The 21,516-nt window shown below is 43.0% G+C and overlaps 1 protein-coding gene across 1 annotated transcript in view; it reads right to left on the reverse strand.

Moving 5' to 3' along the window:
• trpv4 (transient receptor potential cation channel, subfamily V, member 4) overlaps nt 1–21,516 on the reverse strand; it is a 121,273-nt gene that overhangs the window by 16,645 nt on the left and 83,112 nt on the right. Inside the window, exons 6-10 of the mRNA XM_087999938.1 lie at nt 18,857–19,155; nt 16,825–17,004; nt 9,767–9,925; nt 4,866–4,958; nt 2,857–2,930 (exon numbers count right to left, since the gene is read on the reverse strand). Coding sequence (XP_087856064.1) covers nt 2,857–2,930; nt 4,866–4,958; nt 9,767–9,925; nt 16,825–17,004; nt 18,857–19,155 — 805 coding nt within the window. The remainder of the gene's footprint in view (nt 1–2,856; nt 2,931–4,865; nt 4,959–9,766; nt 9,926–16,824; nt 17,005–18,856; nt 19,156–21,516) is intronic.

Raw genomic sequence — 21,516 nt, forward strand, 5'->3', positions numbered from 1 at the left:
TATTTTTAATCAGCAAGTGAATTAAGGGTAATGGTGACAAAGCAGGAAAGTGGAGTTGAGGATTTTTAGGATCAGTTGTGATCTCACTGAATGGCAAAGCAGACTCAATGGCTGAACAGCCTCCTTCTGCTCTTGCATCTTGTGGTCTTATGGAAGAATTTCAAGTTTAATATTAAACTGATGACCTGTTAGTACCAGAAATGTAAGATGAAATGCATGGAATATTTGAGTCTCCCAAGATGCCATGTTGCCCAACCAAAGTTTGGGCCCCCTTGCAATACTACATCCATCCAAATTCTGCATCTGAATAACTATGTTATTACCTAGCATTGTCCACCTTAAGACTATTTTCTTTATATAATTTGCAATGAGCAGAGACAACAAACTACTCAAGTATTCACTTACCTGTGAGCCCTCACTGGCTGTTTTCGGGTAAAAGGTAATCCATGTTCTTTCAATGCTGGAGGCTGCAGCCAGCTGATATCCAGAGACCAGCAGGGGGAGCTCTAAGGCAACACTTGAATGCCAGCTCTTCCACAAACATTGGTTACCCTTCCCTCCACCAGAGTATTTCTTACCACCCAAATCCACCAACCACTTCACCCATCATCTCCTGAGGCCTGAAGAAGCCAGTGTGCTCCAAACTTGTGTAACTCATCGCTGGATGCCCCCAAAACCTTTCGTTAGGTAAATGACATAGAGTCATGGAGTCATAGAGATATACAGCATGGAAACAGACGCTTCGGTCCAACCCGTCCATGCCGACCAGATATCCCAGCCCAATCTAGTCGCACCTGTCAGCACCCGGCCCATATCCCTCCAAACCCTTCCTATTCATATACCCATCCAAATGCCTCTTAAATGTTGCAATTGTACCAGCCTCCACCATTTCCTCTGGCAGCTCATTCCATACACGTACTACCCCCTGTGTGAAAATGTTGCCCCACAGGCCTCTTTTATATCGTTCCCTTCTCACCCTAAACCTATACCCTCTAGTTCTGCACTCCCTGACCCCAGGGAAAAGACTTTGCCTATTTACCCTATCCATGCCCCTCATAATTTTGTAGACCTCTATAAGGTCACCCTTCAGCCTCCAGCGCTCCAGGGAAAATAGCCCCAGCCTCTTCAGCCTCTCCTTATAGCTCAAATTCTCCAACTCTGGCAACATCCTTGGAAGTCTTTTCTGAATCCTTTCAAGTTTCACAACATCCTTCCGATAGGAAGGAGACCAGAATTGCACGCAATATTCCAATAGTGGCCTAACCAATGTCCTGTACAGCTGCAACATGACCTCCCAACACCTGTACTCAATACTCTGACCAATGAAGGAAAGCATACCAAACGCCTTCTTCACTATTCTATCTACCTGTGACAATACTTTCAAGGAACTTTGAACCTGCACTACAAGGTCTCTTTGTTCAGCAACACTCCCCTGGACCTTACCACTATGTGTATAGTCCTACTAAGATTAGCATTCCCAAAATGCAGCACCTCGCATTTATTTGAATTAAACTCCATCTTATCAGGGTGCATCATGTCCAGAATCCTCCTCAATTCAAGGAGGTTGTGAAAAACCTGGGCCTGTATCCTTTCCTATATTGACTCACAGGCCCAGGGATTTCATTTAAAAGCTGTTACATACATGTGCCTTAATTTCCACATTTGTAAACTTCCCATACTGCAAGTACCCAAGATCATTCCAATTGCAATCCGATGCTCATTTCTTGTCTTCCCAGTACCTAAGAGCACAAGGCCATAAGAAATTACTGGACTAGGCCATTCAGCCCTTTGAAACTGCTCAGTCACTGAGTAAGATCTTGACTGACCCTCCATCTCAACTCCACTTTGCTGCTGTATCCTCATATTCCTTCATTCCCTGTGCATCCAAGAACCTATCATTTCAATCTTGAATATCCTCAGTGACTGAGCATCCTCATCTCTGCAGTAGAGAATTCCAAAGATTCGTAAACCACCCCCCAACATCCCTCAATCCTGACCACCAAGTGACAAAATTTCTCCTTATCTAAGTCATAGATGGCTGACCCATTAACCTGAGATTTTTACCCCTACTTCCAGGGGAACTAGCCTTTCATCATCTACCCTCTCAAGCACTCTTGGAAAATCCTCATTGCAGGAATCAATCTAGTGAACTTTCAGGCCGCCAAGTCCAAGGCAAGTATATCCTTCCTTAGTGAAAATTATACACAGGACTCTTGCTGTGGTCTCACCAAAGCCCTATACAATTGCACCAAGCTCTCTTTACTCTTACATTGCAAACCCTATGCTAGAAGGTGTCCTGCACTACCTTTCAAGAATCACCCTTAAGAAGAGCAGTCCAGAATAATATGTTCCTAATGGCTCTACATTAAGAATTTGAGATTTATTCAGTCAAAGAGTTAGATGCAGATCATTGATGCCTCTGTACAGGATCAATCATTCATAAGTTTTCCTTCTGTCACAAAGAAGTTGATTTTACTATGATCCAGCCAAGATTGTTTACTTGTCGGCAGATCTGAAATATCACAACATTCTACTGGTATTTCCAATAGTTTGAATAAATAGGAATTAATATGGAGGCCCAGTTGCACTGTAAACATCACACAATTGCTTCTAAAAATTGAATTTTAGGCTCTTGTATTACAGCACAAATAAACTACTGTACAGAGCTATCATGGAGAAAAGCAGTGTCAACTGTGTATGTGAGTCACGGCCATAAGAAACATCAACCTCATTGTAAATGCAAGTGACTGTGAATGATACTTAGGCACAAGTAATAGGCTCTTTTTTTTTTAGCAAAGTGAGCACTTTATAACCTGAACAGTGTGTTAACTTTTAAGGAATTAAGGAAGGTCTTACTAAAGCAGCTGGAAAGATCCATCAATAAACATGGAATTCACTCCTGGACATTTCTTCAGGAACAAATCCTTCACCTGTGGAATGGAAGCAAGATTTTTACTTATTTTCATGCAGAATCATCGAAATGTTAACAGTGCAGATGGGGCCCATTCAGCCCATTACATCTGCACTGGCTCTTCAAATGAACAGCATTGCCTATGGCCAAGTTTCTGCTTTGTCGCCCATAAAGTTGTACTTTATTTTTATTTCAATCATTGTCCAGTGTCCTCTCAAGTGCCTTCATTGAACCTGCCTCCACTACACTTCCAGGCAGTACATTCTAAACCCTAACTGCACACTGAATGAAAAAGAATTTTCCCATTTATTCCTTTAGGAAATCAATTTAAATCTATGCCATGCAGCTCTCAATCCTTTTGAGTGGGAACAGTTTCTTCCTAACTACTCTACCCAACCTGCTCATAATTTTGAAATCTCCTCTAAGGAGAACTGTCTTCAATCTATCCATGTAACCAGAGTTCCTCATTCTGAGAAACATTCTTGTAAATCACTTCTGTAATGTCTCCAATGCATTCACATCACTTTAATCCTGCAGCACCAACAACTATACACAAAACACCAATAATAGCAGCAGATTAAAAACATTTTAAATCCATTATGGAGGGTCCCTTTCCACCTTAGCAATGCTGTCCTCTCTCTGTGTGTGCATGTGCACCATGTGCATGGATAATTTTCAGTCTCTTGGGAGGTTGTTAACATGAGCTGGACAAGTCAGCAAAGTTCAGGAAGGGAGGATCCTGGATGAATTAAATCCTTATCTATCTTTTGAAACTTTGAAATGCCTCATTGATGCAATAGTTTTTGCACACGACTGGTTCTGTGTTTCAAAACAAATAAATGAACACATTTTATATTAAAACAAACAAAGTATTCTTAAACATATATTGTGAGTAATATCATATGGCCCTATTTCTCCATCTTTACTTCATAATGTTTAGCATTATATATTTAGAATCAAGTCATGAAGATACTGTAGAAAAGTTGTTATATTTATGAATGTATATTTTCAAAACTGTAAAAGAATTTCAGCGCTGTGCACTGCCAGGAAGTGGCTCTATTTTCCTGGCTGCAGGGAAATTCCTGAATTCGCAGGAGCAACCGCCAAAACTCAATGACCCAAGAAACAAGATCCCAAGTGACACATGGGTCTTTACAGAGTTAGATCGTCTCAGTTACGGTATCAGCCATCACCTTTCCTGCAATAGGAAGAGGCAGACTCAGTCCTAGGTTCTTCCTCAAAAACCCTGGCTGTAAAATACAAGCAAGTGGATGGCGCATACAGCCTGGTCATCCCTGGCCCAGTGTTTGCCCAGTCCAACTCAAAAGAAGGAGGCAAGACTGAGGAACAAAATAACAATGGTGTGGTGATTATCACAGGTTAGGTGCATCAGCCACTGTACTATCAGATGTTGAGCCTTTTCTTTTTATATTCAACAATATCTAGATTTTTTGTGGTTGTTAGTAGGACAAGATGCTCTCTATTTTCCATTGTTTTCCTCATCTCTTCCCCTTCTTCCCTTCTACATTACACACCATCCAAAGGTGTAAAAAAGTAGTTTCTGCAAATACCTTTCTCACTGCCACCCCGAAGACATTCACTGGTGGGCACATGGGACAATCTCTCAGGATAAGTTGGCATCTAGTTTTCCCTACATACCCACTGGGAAAATATTGGCATTCATTCAGCACTCTCCACAATGTGCAATGTTTCAAATGTGAGATGGGCAGCCACGTTGATTTTCCCTATGGCCTACAGGACAGGCACTGGCACTCTGAAACACAATGTCCACCACTACTCAAAACTGTGGACAATTAGATTCACTAAAGCCTTCCTATCAAAACCATAAAGACAACATTGTTTGGAAATATATGGTTCATGGTCCTTGAAGATTAAGTCTGATTTGTCCTTTGAACGCTACTGAATTCTTAACAAACTATTTTCCTCTACTTACATTTGTGAAAAAGAAGAAGATGGCAGTAACGACAGTGATAATTTCCCCAGCCATTCGAAAGTAATCAACTGTTGTTGTGTACGGGTAAGGAGGCTGCAAGAGATTAGAGTCATAGAGTCATAGAGATGTACAACATGGAAACAGACCCTTCGGTCCAACCCGTCCATGCCGAACAGATATCCCAACCCAATCTAATCCCACCTGCCAGCACTCGACCCATATCATTCCAAACCCTTCCTATTCATATACCCATCCAAATGCCTCTTAAATGTTGCAATTGTACCAGCCTTCACCACTTCCTCTGGCAGCTCATTCCATACACGTACCACCCCCGTGTGAAAAAGTTGCCCTGTAGGTCTCTTTTGTATCTTTCCCCTCTCATCTTAAACCTATGCCCTCTAGTTCTGGACTCCCCGACACCAGGGAAAAGACTTTGCCTATTTACCCTATCCGTGCCCCTCATAATTTTGTACACCTCGATAAGATCACCCCTCAGCTTCTGACACTCCAGAGAAAACAGCCCCAGCCTGTTCAGTCTCTCCTTATAGCTCAAATTCTCCAACCCTGGCAACATCCTTGTAAATCGTTACTTAACCCTTTCAAGTTTCACAACCTCTTTCTGATAGGAAGGAGATCAGAACTGTATGCAATATTCCAACAGTGGCCTAACCAATGTCCTGTACAGCTGCAACATGACCTCCCAACTCCTGTACTCAAGACTCTGACCAATAAAGGATAGCATACCAAACGCCTTCTTCACTATCCTATCTACCTGCGACTCCACTTTCAAGGAGCTATGAACCTGCACTCCAAGGTTTCTTTGTTCAGTAACACTCCCTAGGACCTTACCATTAAGTATGTAAGTCCTGCTAAAATTTGCTTTCCCAAAATGCAGCACCTCACATTTATCTGAATTAAACTCCATCTGCCATTTCTCAGCCCATTGGCCCATCTGGACAAGATCCTGTTGTAATCTGAGGTAACCCTCTTCACTGTCCACTACACCTCCAATTTTGGTGTCATCTGCAAAAACTTACTAACTGTATCTCTTATGCTCGCATCCAAATCATTTCTGTTAATGACAAAAAGCAGAGGACCTAGCACCGATCCTTGTGGCACTCCAGTGATCACAGGCCTCCAGTCTAAAAACCAACCCTCCACCACAACCCTCTGTCTTCTACCTTTGAGCCAGTTCTGTCTCCAAATGGCTAGTTCTCCCTGTATTCCGTGAGATCTAACCTTGCTAATCAGTCTCCCATGGGGAACCTTGTTGAATGCCTTACTGAAGTCCATATGGATCACATCTACCATACTACCCTCATTAATCCTCTTTGTTACTTCCTCAAAAAGACTCAATCAAGTTTGTGAGACATTATTTCCCAGGCACAAAACCACGTTGACTATTCCTAATCAGTCCTTGCCTTTACAAATACATGTACATCCTGTCCCTCAGGATTCCCTTCTACAACTTGCCCACCACTGGTATCAGGCTCACTGGTCTATAGTTCCCTGGCTTGTCCTTACCACCCTTCTTAAACAGTGGCACCACGTTAGCCAACCTCCAGTCTTCCAGCACCTCACCTGTGACTATCAATGATACAAGTATCTCAGCAAGAGGCCCAGCAATCACTTCTCTAGCTTCGCACGGAGTTCTAGGGTACACCTGAACAGGTCCTGGGGATTTATCCACTTTTATGCATTTCAAAACATCCAGCACTTCCTCCTCTGTAATCTGGACATTTTGCAAGATGTCACCATCCATTTCCCTGCAGTCTATATCTTCCATATCCTTTTCCACATTAAGTACTGATGCAAAATACTCACTTAGTATCTCCCCCATTTTCTGCGGCTCCACACAAAGGCCGCCTTGCTGATGTTTGAGGGGGCCTATTTTCTCTCTCGTTACCCTTTGTCCTTAATATATTTGTAAAATGCTTTGGATTCTCCTTAATTCTATTTGCCAAAGCTATCTCATGTCCCCTTTTTGCCCTCCTGATTTCCTTCTTAAATATACTCCTACTTCCTTTATACTCTTCTAAGGATTCACTCGATCTATCCTGTCTATACCTGACATATGCTTCCTTCTTTTTCTTAACCAAACCCTCAATTTCTTTAGTCATCCAGCATTCCCTATACCTATCAGCCTTTCCTTTCATCCTGACAGGAATATACTTTCTCTGGATTCTCATTATCTTATTTCTGAAGACTTCCCATTTTCCAGCCGTCCCTTTACCTGTGAACATCTGCCCCCAATCAGCTTTCGAAAGTTCTTAACTAATACCGTCAAAATTGGCCTTTCTCCAATTTAGAACTTCAACTTTTAGATCTGGTCTATCCTTTTCCATCATTATTTTAAATCTAATAGAATTATGGTCACTGGCCCCAAAGTGCTCCCCCACTGACACCTCAGTCACCTGCCCTGCCTTATTTCCGAAGAGTAAGTCATGTTTTGCACCTTCTCTAGTAGGTACATCCACATACTACATCACAAAATTGTCTTGTACACACTTAACAAATTCCTCTCCATCTAAACCCTTAACACTATGGCAGTCCCAGTGTATGTTTGGAAAGTTAAAATCCCCTACCATAACCACCCTATTTTTCTTATAAATAGCTGAGACCTCCTTACAAGTTTGTGTCTCAATTCCTTCTGACAATAGGGGGTCTATAATACAATCCCAATGAGGTTATCATCTCTTTCTTATTTCTCAGTTCCACCCAAATAACTCCCCTGGATGTATTTCTGGGAATAACCTCCCTCAGCACAGCTGTAATGCTATCCCTTATCAAAAATGCCCCCCGCCCCCCCCCCCCACCCCTCTCTTGCCTCCCTTTCTATCCTTCCTGTAGCATTTGTATCCTGGAACATTAAGCTGCCAGTCCTGCCCATCCCTGAGCCATGTTTCTCTAATTGCTATGATATCCCAGTCCCATGTTCCTAACCATGCCCTGGGTTCATCTGCCTTCCCTGTAGGCCCCTTGCATTGAAATAAACGCAGTTTAATTTATTAATCCTACCTTGTCCCTGCCTGCCCTGACTGTTTGACTCGCTTCTGTTGTCAACTGTACCAGTCTCACATTGTTCTCTTTCCTCACTGTCCCCCTGGGTCCCAACCCCCTACCTTACTAGTTTAAATCCTCCCGAGCAGCTCTAGCAAATCTCCAGCAAATATTAGTCCCCTTCCAATTTAGGTGCAATCCGTCCTTCTTGTACAGTCACTTCTACCCCAAAAGAGATTCCAATGATCCAAAAATGTGAATCCTTCCCCATACACCAGTTCCTCAGCTATGCATTCATCTGCTCTATCCTCCTTTTCCTGCCCTCACTAGCTCATAGCACCGGGAGTAATCCAGATATTACTACTCTCAAGGACCTCCTTTTTAAATTTCTGCCTAGCTCTCTGTAATCTCCCTTCATAATCTCAACCTTTTCCCTTCCTATGTGATTGGTTCCAATGTGGACAATGACCTCTTGCTGGCCCCTCTCCCCCATGATAACTTTCTGCACCCTCTCTGAGACATCCTTGATCCTGGCACCAGGGAAGCAACACACCATTCTAGATTAGAAGGAGAGAATCCCTGATGAAGCCAGTGAGTGATCAAGCAGGCTTCAAAGCCTGAAACAGGAGCTGAGAGGTACTTCGAGAGAGTGTTGATAAGTGACTACCAGCTTTGTTCCATACATTTTCTCCCCCTTTTGTGGTGTCACCAGTCTGCCCACAAACCACAGTTAATGCAATGGCAATTGCAGCTTGAATGTGAGAGAGAAACCAGGCCCAGCAGATGAGCCTAATTTTCACAAGATAGTCCTCACTCTGATTACCTCTCTGCAACCCCCAACTTCACCTCACCCCCTGTGGAAAGCCCCTTCCTGGGTGGCACATTTGAAACAGCTGTGATTGCTTCTGTAGTGTGAAGATAAATGGAGCAAGGAGACCTCCTCATGCTAGAGTTGCTAACATAATGTATTTTTAACATTTAGTCTGACCTTTTATGAAAGCTGACACAATATTTGCCCTCACATTACTTGTAAGTGTGCACACTGGCTAGACTCTACACCATCCCCTCTATCAAATTTGCTAACCACATTAAGGCAAAGTTGCAGAGGCAGCTATGAATAATTACTCCGATAGTATGATTACAGGGAATTGCAGCTCAGCTCAATGTGCTGTTAGCTCGTTTTGTACTGACAGCTAAGCGGAAAAACCCAAGTTTGGCCTAGAGCAAAGCATCGGCTCCTTAATGACATAGAACAGTAAGGTCACAAGCTCAGTTCACCACTCTGCTCACTTCCTGGTCTAGGCAGAGAGCAGACAGCTAAATGTTCACTGGATGTTGTAGACACCAATAACTGAGAGGACCAACCAGATTCTAATATTCTGGGATCTTGCCCCTATTAGTGGCCAGTCAGAAGCAATCTGCTGTCCCCCAATCCCTCAGGTGCCAATACTGGATTCCAGGTACAACATAGATTCTCAGAACACAGAAGAGGGCCATTCAGCCCATCATACCTGTGTCAACTCTTTGAAGGAATACAAAATAGTTCCACTCCAGTGGTCTTTCTTCAAAGCACTGCAAATGTCTCCATTTTCAATGCATAGCTGATTCTCTTTTGAATCTGAGTCTACTATCAGACACTTCATGGAGATTCAAGATGAATAGATTGGCAGGGAGTGAATTACTGAAAGGAGACAGAGAACAGACGACTGTTCCCTTGAAGCCATTCAGTAACCAGAAAGTTCCCATCCACAAATTGACCCCTTTAAATGGTCGTATGGAACAAAAACAAATTAAAGGGCCTTCACACTCAAATGAATGGGCACCTCAGTCCATGAAAAATTATAAGGCAAATTGGAACAGACAGGTCACCACTTGAAAAACAGGCCCCACCTCACACTTACTTTGCCTTCAGAAGGCCTATAATAGGCAATGAGGGTAAATATGACCATGGCTGTGATATAGGAGACAACACTGAGGTAGAAGGACACAGCTGCAAACTTCTTCCACTTATCACGAAATAATTCATTAATTGGTTCCACAGCTAACATCTCATAACGATTCTGCAAAAGAAATTCAAAAACAACAAACAACTTTCATTTATATAGCATCTTCAGTGAGGTAAAATATCAGAAAAGGAATGTCAAACAGAAAGTGGCGATGAACCACACCACCACCTACTGGGAGAGATAACAGTGTGAGTTTTAAGGAGCAGCTTAATGGAGGAAAGAGACTTAGAAGTGGAGGGGTTTAAGAAAGGAATTTGAGCTTATGGAAGTTTTCACCAACAAGCCCAGCTACTGGAGAGACAGAAACAGTAACAAAAGTGATTCTTATCAAAATGACATCACATGGCAATAAATAATCAAATTATCATTAATAATTATTGTATATTAGACGTGATTACCAACCATTCATGAAGAGTTCAGTCTTTTACATTGAGAAAGTTTATCAGGCAACCATTTCTTGAACAATGCTTTAGGGATGTGACCCCGGCTGCTAATTTGACCTCAGAGCTGATTCGGGAACTAAATACTCCAGAATCCCACTTTTCATTTCATAGGTAATCAGGACTTTATGCCTGATCATTTTAAAATGGGAAAATTGGGAAACATTTCCGATGTCTGCACCCAATGAGGACCCTCACCTGCCCGAAGCACACGTGACAAATCAGGTGGAGAAAGTGAGGTCTGCAGATGCTGGAGATCAGAGCTGGAAATGTGTTGCTGGAAAAGCGCAGCAGGTCAGGCAGCATCCAGGGAACAGGAGAATCGACGTTTTGGGCATAAGCCCGTCGATTCTCCTGTTCCCTGGATGCTGCCTGACCTGCTGCGCTTTTCCATTGACAAATCAGGTCTCAGTTGTATTAACCACATGCATTATCCAGTTTCACTTGAGAAAAAGTGAGGACTGCAAATACTGGAGATCAGAGCTGAAAAATGTGTTGCTGGAAAAGTGCAGCAGGTCAGGCAGCATCCAAGGAACAGGAGAATCAACGTTTTGGGCATAAGCCCTTCTTCAGGAATGAGGAAGGTGTGCCAAGCAGGCTAAGATAAAAGATAGGGAGGAGAGACTTGGGGGAGGGGCGTTGGGAATGCGATAGGTGGAAGGAGGTTAAGGTGAGGGTGATAGGCCGGAGAGGGGGTGGGGGCGGAGAGGTCGAGAAGAAGATTGCAGGTCAAGAAGGTGTTCTCTGAAACGTTCCGCAAGTAGGCGGCCTGTCTCCCCAATGTAGAGGAGATCACATTGGGTGCAGCGGACCTGCATGTCCTTGGCGGAGTGGGAGGGGGAGTTAAAGTGTTCCGCCACCGGGCGGTTGGGTTGGTTGGTGCAGGTGTCCCAGAGGTGATCTCTGAAACTTTCCACAAGTAGGCGGCCTGTCTCCCCAATGTAGAGGAGGTCACAGCGGATGCAGTAAATAATGTGTGTGGAGGTGCAGGTGAATTTGTGACAGATATGGAAGGATCCCTTGGGGCCTCGGAGGGAAATGAGGGGAGGGGGTGTGGGCCCAAGTTTTGCATTTCTTGCTGTTGCAGGGGAAGGTGCCGGGAGTGGAAGTTGGATTGGTGGGGGGTGTGGACCTGAGGAGGGAGTCGCGGAGGGAGTGGTCTTTCCAGAACGCTGATAGGGGAGGGGAGGGAAAGATATCCTTGGTGGTGGGGCCTGTCTGGAGGTGGCAGAAATGATGAAGGATGATACGATGTATCTGGAGGTTGGTGGGGTGGTAGGTGAGGACCAGTGGGGTTCTGTACTGATGGCGATTGGAGGGGCGGGGTTCAAGGGCGGAGGAGCCTTCCCCCAAACCAAAGGAGTAGCCATGGGCACCCACATGGGCCCCAGCTATGCCTGCCTCTTCATCAGATATGTGGAACAGTCCATTTTCCACAGCTACACTGGCACTACCCCCCACCTTTTCCTCCACTAGATTGATGACTGTATCGGCACTACCTCGTGCTCCCACGAGGAGGTTGAACAGTTCATCCACTTTACTAACACCTTCCACCCTGACCTCAAATTTACCTGGACTGTCTCAGACTCCTCCCTTCCCTTCCTAGACCTCCATTTCTATCTCGGGCGACCGACTCAACACGGATATTTACCATAAATCGACCGACTCCCACAGCTACCTAGATTACACCTCCTCTCACCCTGCCCCCTGTAAAAATGCCATCCCATATTCCCAATTCCTTTGCCTCCGCCACATCTGCTCCCAGGAGGACCAATTCCAATACCGAACAACCCAGATGGCCTCCTTCTTCAAAGACCGCAATTTCCCCTCAGACGTGGTTGACGATGCTCTCCACCGCATCTCCTCCACTTCCCACTCCTTCGCCCTTGAACCTCGCCCTTCCAATTGCCCCCTGGATAGAACCGCACTGGTCCTCACCTGCCACCCCACCAACCTCCAGATACATCGTATCATCCTTCGTCATTTCCGCCACCTTCAGACAGACCCCACCACCAAGGATATCTTTCCCTCCCCTCCCCTATCAGCGTTCTGGAAAGACCACTCCCTCCGCGACTCCCTCGTCAGGGCCACACCCCCCACCAACCCAACCTCCACTCCTGGCACCTTCCCCTGCAACCACAAGAAATTCAAAACTTGCGCCCACACCTCCCCCCTCACTTCCCTCAGAGGCCCCAAGGGATCCTTCCTTATCCGTCATAAATTCACCTGCACCTCCACGCACATCATTTACTGCATCCGCTGCACCCAATGTGATCTCCTCTACATTGGGGAGACAGGCCGCCTACTTGCGGAACGTTTCAGAGAACACCTCTGGGACACCTGCACCAACCAACCCAACCGCCCCATGGCGGAACACTTTAACTCCCCCTCCCACTCCGTCAAGGACATGCAGGTCCTTGGCCTTCTCCATCGCCAGACCATTGCAACACGACGCCTGGAGGAAGAGCGCCTCATCTTCTGCCTAGGAACCCTCCAACCACAAGGGATGAATGCAGATTTTTCCAGCTTCCTCATTTCCCTTCCCACCACCTTATCTCAGTCCCAACCCTTGGACTCAGCACCGCCTTCTTGACCTGCAATCTTCTTCCCGACCTCTCCGCCCCCACCCCCTCTTCGGCCTCACCTTAACCTCCTTCCACCTATCGCATTCCCAACGCCCCTCCCACACGTCCCTCCTCCCTACCTTTTATCTTAGCCTGCTTGGCACATCTTCCTCATTCCTGAAGAAGGGCTTATGCCCGAAACGTCGATTCTCCTGCTCCTTGGATGCTGCCTGACCTGCTGCGCTTTTCCAGCAACACATTTTTCAGCTCCAGTTTCCCTTGGCCAACTTGTGCCCAAAATGGTGAGACTCTGCCCCAGACGCACACAATGGATGCATCCAGTGTCATAAAAGCAGGGTCACTGACAAGGGAGGGATAGGAAATTGGGATATTACACTTTATAATGAATGAAACAAATTTCACAGATAGAAATTATAGCTAAGAAATTTTTTTTTTACACATTTGTAATTTAGTTATGAATTTTCAGAATCCGTTTTGCTAATTCCTCCCCTAGCTGTTGAGAACTCCAATAGAATCTAAATTAGCAGTGACCTGGGGGAAGCTGGTTCCCCCAGTTGGGGATCAAGAACCAAGTCACAGTTTCAGAATTTTCAAACGGCATTGAACACTAAGCTGAGAAGAAATAATTTCACTCAGGTACAGAAATCTCAGAAATTCTCTATCCCGGAGAACTCTAATTTGACTCACTGACTTTACTTAACAGAGGTTAATAGATTTTTGGATGTTCGGGAATTAAGGGACATGGAAACACTTCAGGAAACTGCGATTGAGGGAGAATATCAGCAATGATCTACTTGAATGATGTAGCAGTCTTAATCAGTCAAATGACCTAACAGAGCCCCTGGATAGGTTAAAAACTGAGACAGGAGGTATGACACTGCTTTCTGTAAAACAGGAGAAATGGACAGGATACATCTGAGGATACTGAAGGAATTAAGCATGAAAATTGTGGAACAATTGGACATAATTATCACACCCTCCTTAAACACAGGGGGAAGTGCTAGGGGACTGGAGATCCATGAATGTTATACCCTTGTTCAAAAATGCATGCAAGGAGAAACACAACAACTTCAGCAGGTCAGCAGAACCTTGGCAGTGGGAAAGCTTTTACAATGATAATCCAGGTGAAAGATTATCAGTAACTTGGACAAGCACAGATAAATTAAAGAAAGCCAGTTTAGATTTGTTAGAGGTAAATCATGTTGAACTAATTTGGTTGAATTGTTTTCATGAGGTGAAAGAGAGGGTTGACAAGGATGCTGCAATTGATGTGATGTGCATTGACTTACAAAGTTTCACCTCAGACTTGCCAACGAAGTTGAAACACTTGGCTTCAAAGGGAAGGAACAGAGAGACCCTGGCAGTGTATGGACAAAATTGTTAAAAAGTGGTGGGGCAGGTTGAAAAAGTGACTAGCAAGGAACTTATGCCCTCCCCTGTACTGAACTTGGTGGCAGGATAGGGACACTTAACTGATGGTGGGTAACAGGTGGGGGACGCTGTCGCCTCCCATTTTCACCCTGGCTAAAGTGGTGGAAAGATCCTACACTGTCATCAATTGAGGATCTTAAGTAAATAATTAATAATTACTTAAAAGTCTCTTCCCACCCTTGATGGCATTAACCCAGCAGCAGAGAGGGGCTTGGCAAGCAAGGAAACAAACAGGGGCCCAAAATCAAAGCCGATCTCTGTGTTTTTCACAAGATCGCACTCTATGTCTCCAAATCTGGGCATCACACTTTACGAGGGATGTGGAGGCTTTAAAAAGAATAATCAGAAAAGACTTGGGAGAATGCTTCCAGGGATGTAAAGGTGGACAATGGCCTGGTAAAAATTATCATTAGACTATTAATCCAGTGACCCAGGTAATGTTCTGGGAACCTGGGTTTGAATCCTGCCATGGAAGATAGAATTTGAATTCAATAATAATCTGGAAATATGAGTCTAATGATAGCCAGGAAACTATTGCTAATTATCAGGAAAAAAGCCCTTCTGGCCTACATTTGACTGCAGACCCACAGCAATGTGGTTGACTCTTAACTGCACTCTGGGCAATTAGGGATGGACAATAAATGCTGACTTAGCTAGTGATGCCCTCAAATAAAAAAATTAAAATGGGTCTTTGTTATGCAGATCAATTGGAGAACTTGGGGGATGTTGGCTTTAGAGAACATTCAGAGGGGATTTGATAAAGTTGTTCAAAATCATGAGGAATCTAAACAGGGAGGATTGAAAGAAACTACTGTCGGCTGAAAGGGAGATTGAGTTGATACGGATTTAAGATGAATGGCAAAAAGGGGATTAAAAAGTAGAACTTGCAGAGAGCTAGCACAGATATGATGGGCCAAAGAATTTCCTTCTATCTGTAACATGCAATGGTTCTGATTTCTTATATTGAGATCTCCCTGTCACAATGTAGCCCAAGGAAATGCATTGCCACAGGGAGAGAAGCAGCTGCATCATTTCCTTTTATGTGGGGCTTTCTGACCCAAGGCATGAAATGCTGGAAACACAGAACATGATGCTGGAAACAGTAAGGAAAGTCTAGCAAGTACTTTACCAGTGACTGAATTGACATGGATTACAAAAATAAACAAGCCAAGAGACCTACTCCACAGCACATGTGAAGTGATAAAACACCATCATCAAAAATCCTGCTTTATTACCAATATTTGTTTGTTTTCTTAGAGATTTTTCCAAGTTTTGGTTTCAATTTTAGTATAAAACAGTCCCTTGGTGGTTGTGACTCCTTTATATTAAAAAAAAGACTTACATCTTCAACATTTTTAGTAGCCTCAGGATGGACAAAAGCACTTTAAAACGAATGAAGTACTTTTGAATATAGCTCCTGTTATAATGCAGGAAAACCAATTTTTGCTCAGTGAGGTCCCACAAACTTCACTATTATAATATTCTGAGAATATTTTTCGTGATATTGATTGAGGGATAAGTTGTGGACAGGAAAATTCCCTGGATCTTCTTTACTTGTACCTTGATTTAACATCGTACCAACATTCTAGCATCATTAACAGTACAGATTGAAGTTCTAATTTGCCCCAACATTAAATGTTTGAGAGTGATATTTTAGATGATTCAATTGGTGTTACAATACATTAACTATGGGCTCAGCTACGTTGCAAGACAAAGCTCAATGAGAAGTTGAGCCCTAGCAATCCGAATGGTTGCAGCTTTGTTTCAAACGCTGAATTAGCTGTTTTCCACCATGTACCGACTGAAAAAATAAAAATGATAGGGTAGGGCTGGATCGACGGGATGGGATTCTTAAAAGGGTTGGTGTGGACTCGATGGGCTGAATGGCCTGCATACCATAGGCATTCTATAACTGACACCTCCTTTAATTGTGTGAAAAGTGGCCATGGATCTATGCTCACTTGCAGTGCAGTGATTTACTTGGCGGAGAGCTCAATAACTGGGGGCCAAGAACTGAAATTAATTGGTAGAATGATCATAGAAGATCTGAGGACAGGTTTTCTCATCCAGAAGGTGGTAATGATCTTGAACTCTATCTGAAAGGGTGGTGAAGGCAGAAACCCTCATCACATTTGAAAATACCTGGATATTGAATTAAAGAACAAGGGTATGGACCAAGAATTGGAAAGTGGGATTAAGCTGGATAGTTCCTGCTTGGCTAGCAATAATATTATAAGCCAATAGCCTTATTCAGTGCCATAAATGTTAATAAAGCTATGATTTAATAAAGATGTTAATAAAGCTGGTGAAGATTTGCATGTGTATGTCTGTGAGAATGTCAGCTGAGAAGGTAGTTTTGTTTTGTGTAAAATCTCCATAGTCAAGAAGCTCACTTGTGAAGGCTCACATGTGAACAATGGCCAGTTTTTCCAGCTGGTACTGGAAGATGCTGAACCAACACCTGAAAAGAGAGAAGGAAGGAAATTGGCTCAATTACCTCTATCTTTCCATTGTAGACCAGTATCTCCAGCAACGACACCTCCTCCCCACATGTGTCTATTGCTGAGAGATCGTAAAGCGAGGAGTACACTGGCCCATAGGCCCAGTCCCTAAATTTACGAGAAAGGTGACGAGCGCTTTCATCCTTTATCTCCCTCCTGATAATGTGCTGAAAAACCTGTCAAAAATAGGAGGCCAGGTTATTAAATATTATAGAGTTAAAACAATTAGATATAAAAAGTCCAAAAGATTTGAGAATGTTTGCACTATCTCAAATCTTTGTGGTGTTTCATTCTGTGTATCCTAAAGCATTGAACAATCAAGTTCATATATCATAGTGCCATCACTATTAAAAATGTAACAAGTGCAACAACATGTGCTTTTAATGTAGTCTACTTGGACTTTAGCAAGGCTTTTAATTGGGTACCATGATAACAAAGGTCAAAAATAAAAAATTGTTGGAAAAGCTCAGCAGGTCTGGCAGCATCTGTGGAGAGAAATCAGAGTTAGTGATTTAGGCCAAGTAACCCTTCCTCAGAACTGATAGCAAAGGTCCATGGGATCCAAGGAAAGTTTGCAAATTAGATCCAGAATTGGCTGAGTGGCAGGAAGCAGAAGGTAAGCCTGTGTCCAGGAGGATCCCACAGGGATCATGTTGGGGCCCTTGCTAATTGTGGTTTATATAAATGGTTTAGATGTAGCAGGTTTGATTATTAAGTTAATGGATAATACTTAAAATTGGTGAGGCAGTAAGCAGTGAGGAGGATAGCCTTAAACAACAACAGGATAAAGACAGACAATCTGATCAGATGGGTTGATCAGTGCAAAAAGGAATTCAATCCGGATATGTGTGAGATGATGCACGTAGACGGGACAAATAAAGCAAGGGAATATATGATGAAGAGTAGGACCCTGGAAAGCACTAAGTATCAGAGGGACCTTGGTGTGCATGTCCACCGGTCACTTAACCTATCAGGACAGATGGATAAAGTGCGCATGTGGCATATTTGTCTTTATTTGTTGAGGCATAGAGTTTAAGAGCAGGGAGATTATGCTGGAACTGTATAAAACGGTAATTAGGCAACAGCTAAGAGTAATTTGGATTCCAGAACTGTACAATATCAGAGGGATGCCATAACACTGGAGAGTGTGCACAGGAGATTGGTCAGCATGTTACATGGGTTAGAGAGTTTCAGTTATGAAGCTGATTTCCTTGGAGCAGAGGAGATTGAGAGGGGATATGATTGGGAAGTATAATATTATGAGGGGAATAGACAGGAAGGAATATTTCCCCTTGATGAAGGGATCAATGACCACGGATTATAAATTTAGGGTAAGGAGCAGAAGGCTTCGAGGAAATGTGAATAAAAACTTTTTCACCCAAAATGTGATGGGAATCTGGAACTCACTGCCTGTAAGGGTGGTAGAGGCAGAAACCTTCATAATGTTTAAGTAGTATTCAGACGTGCAATTATAGTGCTAAGACATGCAAGACTCTGGACCAAGTACTAGAAAATGGAATTAGAATAGTTAGGTGGTTGTTTTTGATCAGCACAGACATGGCCCGAAGAGCCTTTTTCTGTATTGTGGGCCTCTATGACTCTATAACCAATTTGTGCACAGCAAGCTCCCACAAGCAGCAGCAATGTGACACTCTCACCCCAGCCACAGCTGGTACTGACAGCTGAATCTTTGAAGTGAAGCAGCCGAACAGATTTCTGTTTGTCCAACCAAATAAATGGGGGGAGGCCATGCCATAATTTTAGTTCCAGCCAGCTACGCACTGTGCCATAACCATAAAGAACAGCGTCAACACAACCGCCATCATAGCATGGACAATTTTCAAATCCAATTCCCCAACTTCTCTTATACTTAGATCATACAGACAGCTCAACTCCTTTCTGTCCATTACTGGCAGCCCAGCACAAAACTATTCTCCTCCTCTCGCTATCTTTCAGAAAGATACTTGAGAAAATTTCACTCATATGCAAGATGACCTTAAACAACTGTCTTAAGATCTACCTATTTACCCCAATCTTGCCAAGCTTTGCTGCCATCTTGAGTGGCGACAGCCCGTCATTATTTAAGATGGCCTCCAGGTTGCAGTCTGGGTACATCTTGGCACATTTGATGAGGAACAAGTCATACATTTTAGTCAAAAACTTGGTATTCTCCCTGGTGTTATCAGCAATGGCAACCAAAGCATGGAGCACGGTGTTTCCCCGTGAGTCCTGTCTCCGCAGGTCCGCGATCTTATCTGGGTTTTCAGTGAGGTAGTTGACGATATCTGGCTGGTTTGTGCAGGCAGCCAGAGACAGGGGTAATTCACCTGAAGAGATAAAGACCATGAACAATTAACACATGTCAAGAAACACAAAAATAACCCATTCAGTTTTGGGAGGGGAGAGACTGGTAGACTTATCAGGGGTCTGCTGATTTTTATTTACGGATCAAATGTTGTTGAGAAGGGTCGCATGAGCTACTGGGAGCAATTGATAAAATTTTGTGGTGTTTAATAACCTTTTGGGAGATTTGAGGAGTTCTTGGGGAGATTCTGATCATTTTCAGGGGTCCTGATGGACTTTGCAGTGGTGCAAAGACTTTTCCATTTTTGCCACTCCCAGAGTCCTTGGCTAGGTCCATCATAGATGAAATATTAAAGCAAAGTTCACATCATTCTTCCCAGTCAGAAGCCCACTCTCGGAGCCTCTGCTGTGGAAGATCAGACTATCAGATGGATGCAATTGGAAAGTCAGATGTGAAGTGAACATTGGGAAATGAAAATCTTTGAATAACCATTCATACCCTATCATACCCCACTATCAACACTGACTCTTCCACTGAGTGTACTGTGTTTACATGTGGCAGATGCAAGGGTCACATTGGGTGCTTCTAAAGTTAGTATGTATCCAGAATTCCCCACCGACTATCTCAGAGTTGGTCCATTATCCCATTTCCAAATATGTTTTCCTTTCAAATCCACACCCTGTGTAAAAAACTGGCATTACAGATCACTTCCTTTGGTTTGGATCCTGTTGGTAGTTCCTAAAGTTATTTGGCTGTGATATGAGAGGACAGCTTATGGCCATTTTACGACCAGTGTTCATTCTTGTCTTTAGAGGGTGAAAAGTTGAATGGTTGGTATTATGTAAAACTCACGGAATGGACTCTACATATTAGGGCCTCAATTGCTGACTCCCAGCCTTGCCAAAATGAAGGAAATGAGGGATCTTGATGGTTAGAGATTAGAATCAAGAGAATTTAGGAGTTGAGAAAAATCAAGTTAATAACATTCCAGTGAACTTTAATAAACACATTATTCAACAATAATTCTGATCCATTCATGGGATCCCAGTGAATATCCCACTCCCTCCTGCTGCCCTTGTACAAACACAATGCAGATCTAAGGGCCTATTATTGGGAAGCATAATGGTGTGAAATTGTCGAGGATGTTTATAACACAGGAATTTGTGAGGAAAATAATTACACTGTTCCCAGTCTTGTTAATAGAGGCTTCTTCTTGCTCTAACTGAAAGAAACTTTCCCTAATTTTACATGTACCAAAATAATTTGGTTGTCTTTGTTAGTAGTATTTGTCTTGATCCCATTTGATGTTATTACGGGACAAGTCAAGTGTGAAATGTGGCATGATTGATCATGTTTTGTTTCTTTCTGGTTTTAACAAAATGGTCTTTCACTGAAACATAACCATGCAATGTTGAAGATTCAGTTTTAACACTAAAACAGAGGTTTATTAAATCAAAGAACTGAAGAAAAATTGGGTAAACTAAATTATTTATATTGACATAAGTTTAAAGATTTTAAACATATGGTAAAACACAATCCCATTTATCCCAACAGCACTCATTTTCAGTTCTCACAGCAGGGAGAATTCCCTTCTCTATCATATCTATAGAGCTTGACTAACTGTGGTTTCAAATTCCAGTCTTGAGAATTTTAAAGGCCCTTCCTTGGCTCTTCATATAACTGAGCTTAGACTTTCACAGCTTCAAAGAACCCCTTCAGTGTTGTAACCAAACACTTCTGTTCTAAAACTTTAAAACTAAACTCTTTAATCTGAGGCAATCGATTTCTTAGCAGTTCTAAACTCTTATTTAGAGGCAACTGTCATACACATCCAGCATCAGCCAAGAATTTCACCAAAAGCTTCATCCAAGTTATGGGTGTTTCCCTTAAGCAAGAGAAACAAGTTATTCAAAACAAAACTTTTAAACTGAAAACCTAATGGACAACTGCTTACTTTTCTCACTCAAAAATTCTCTCAATGAGAGCAAAACCACATTATATCCCAGGAATTTGCTCTCCCACTTTTTAAAAAATATATCATGGTTACAGAGATACCTATGAGTTAATCATCAAACCCTTCCAGACACAGATCAAAACTTACCACTGCCTCAAATCCAAACTCTTAAAGACGTGGTTTTAAAATACAGGTAAATCGCCCTTCATACATCATATTTCTGCTTGGTAATCCAAATGTTCTCCATCTTCTTGAATGTGATTGAAAAGAAGAACTGGAGGTGACATGTTGCAAGCTTTTAATTTCACTGCCTCAGTTTCCACAAAACCTGGAGTATGATGGCAATTCTAGCTGCCAATCTGACCCTGATGGGGACTTGCTCCATTTTTCATAGGGTGCATGGATTATATATGCATACAGTACTCTCAA

The sequence above is a fragment of the Chiloscyllium plagiosum genome, unplaced genomic scaffold (genome assembly GCF_037043375.1).
Source record: "Chiloscyllium plagiosum isolate Xiang-an unplaced genomic scaffold, Cpla_swu_hap1 HiC_scaffold_24, whole genome shotgun sequence".
NCBI lineage: Eukaryota > Metazoa > Chordata > Chondrichthyes > Orectolobiformes > Hemiscylliidae > Chiloscyllium > Chiloscyllium plagiosum.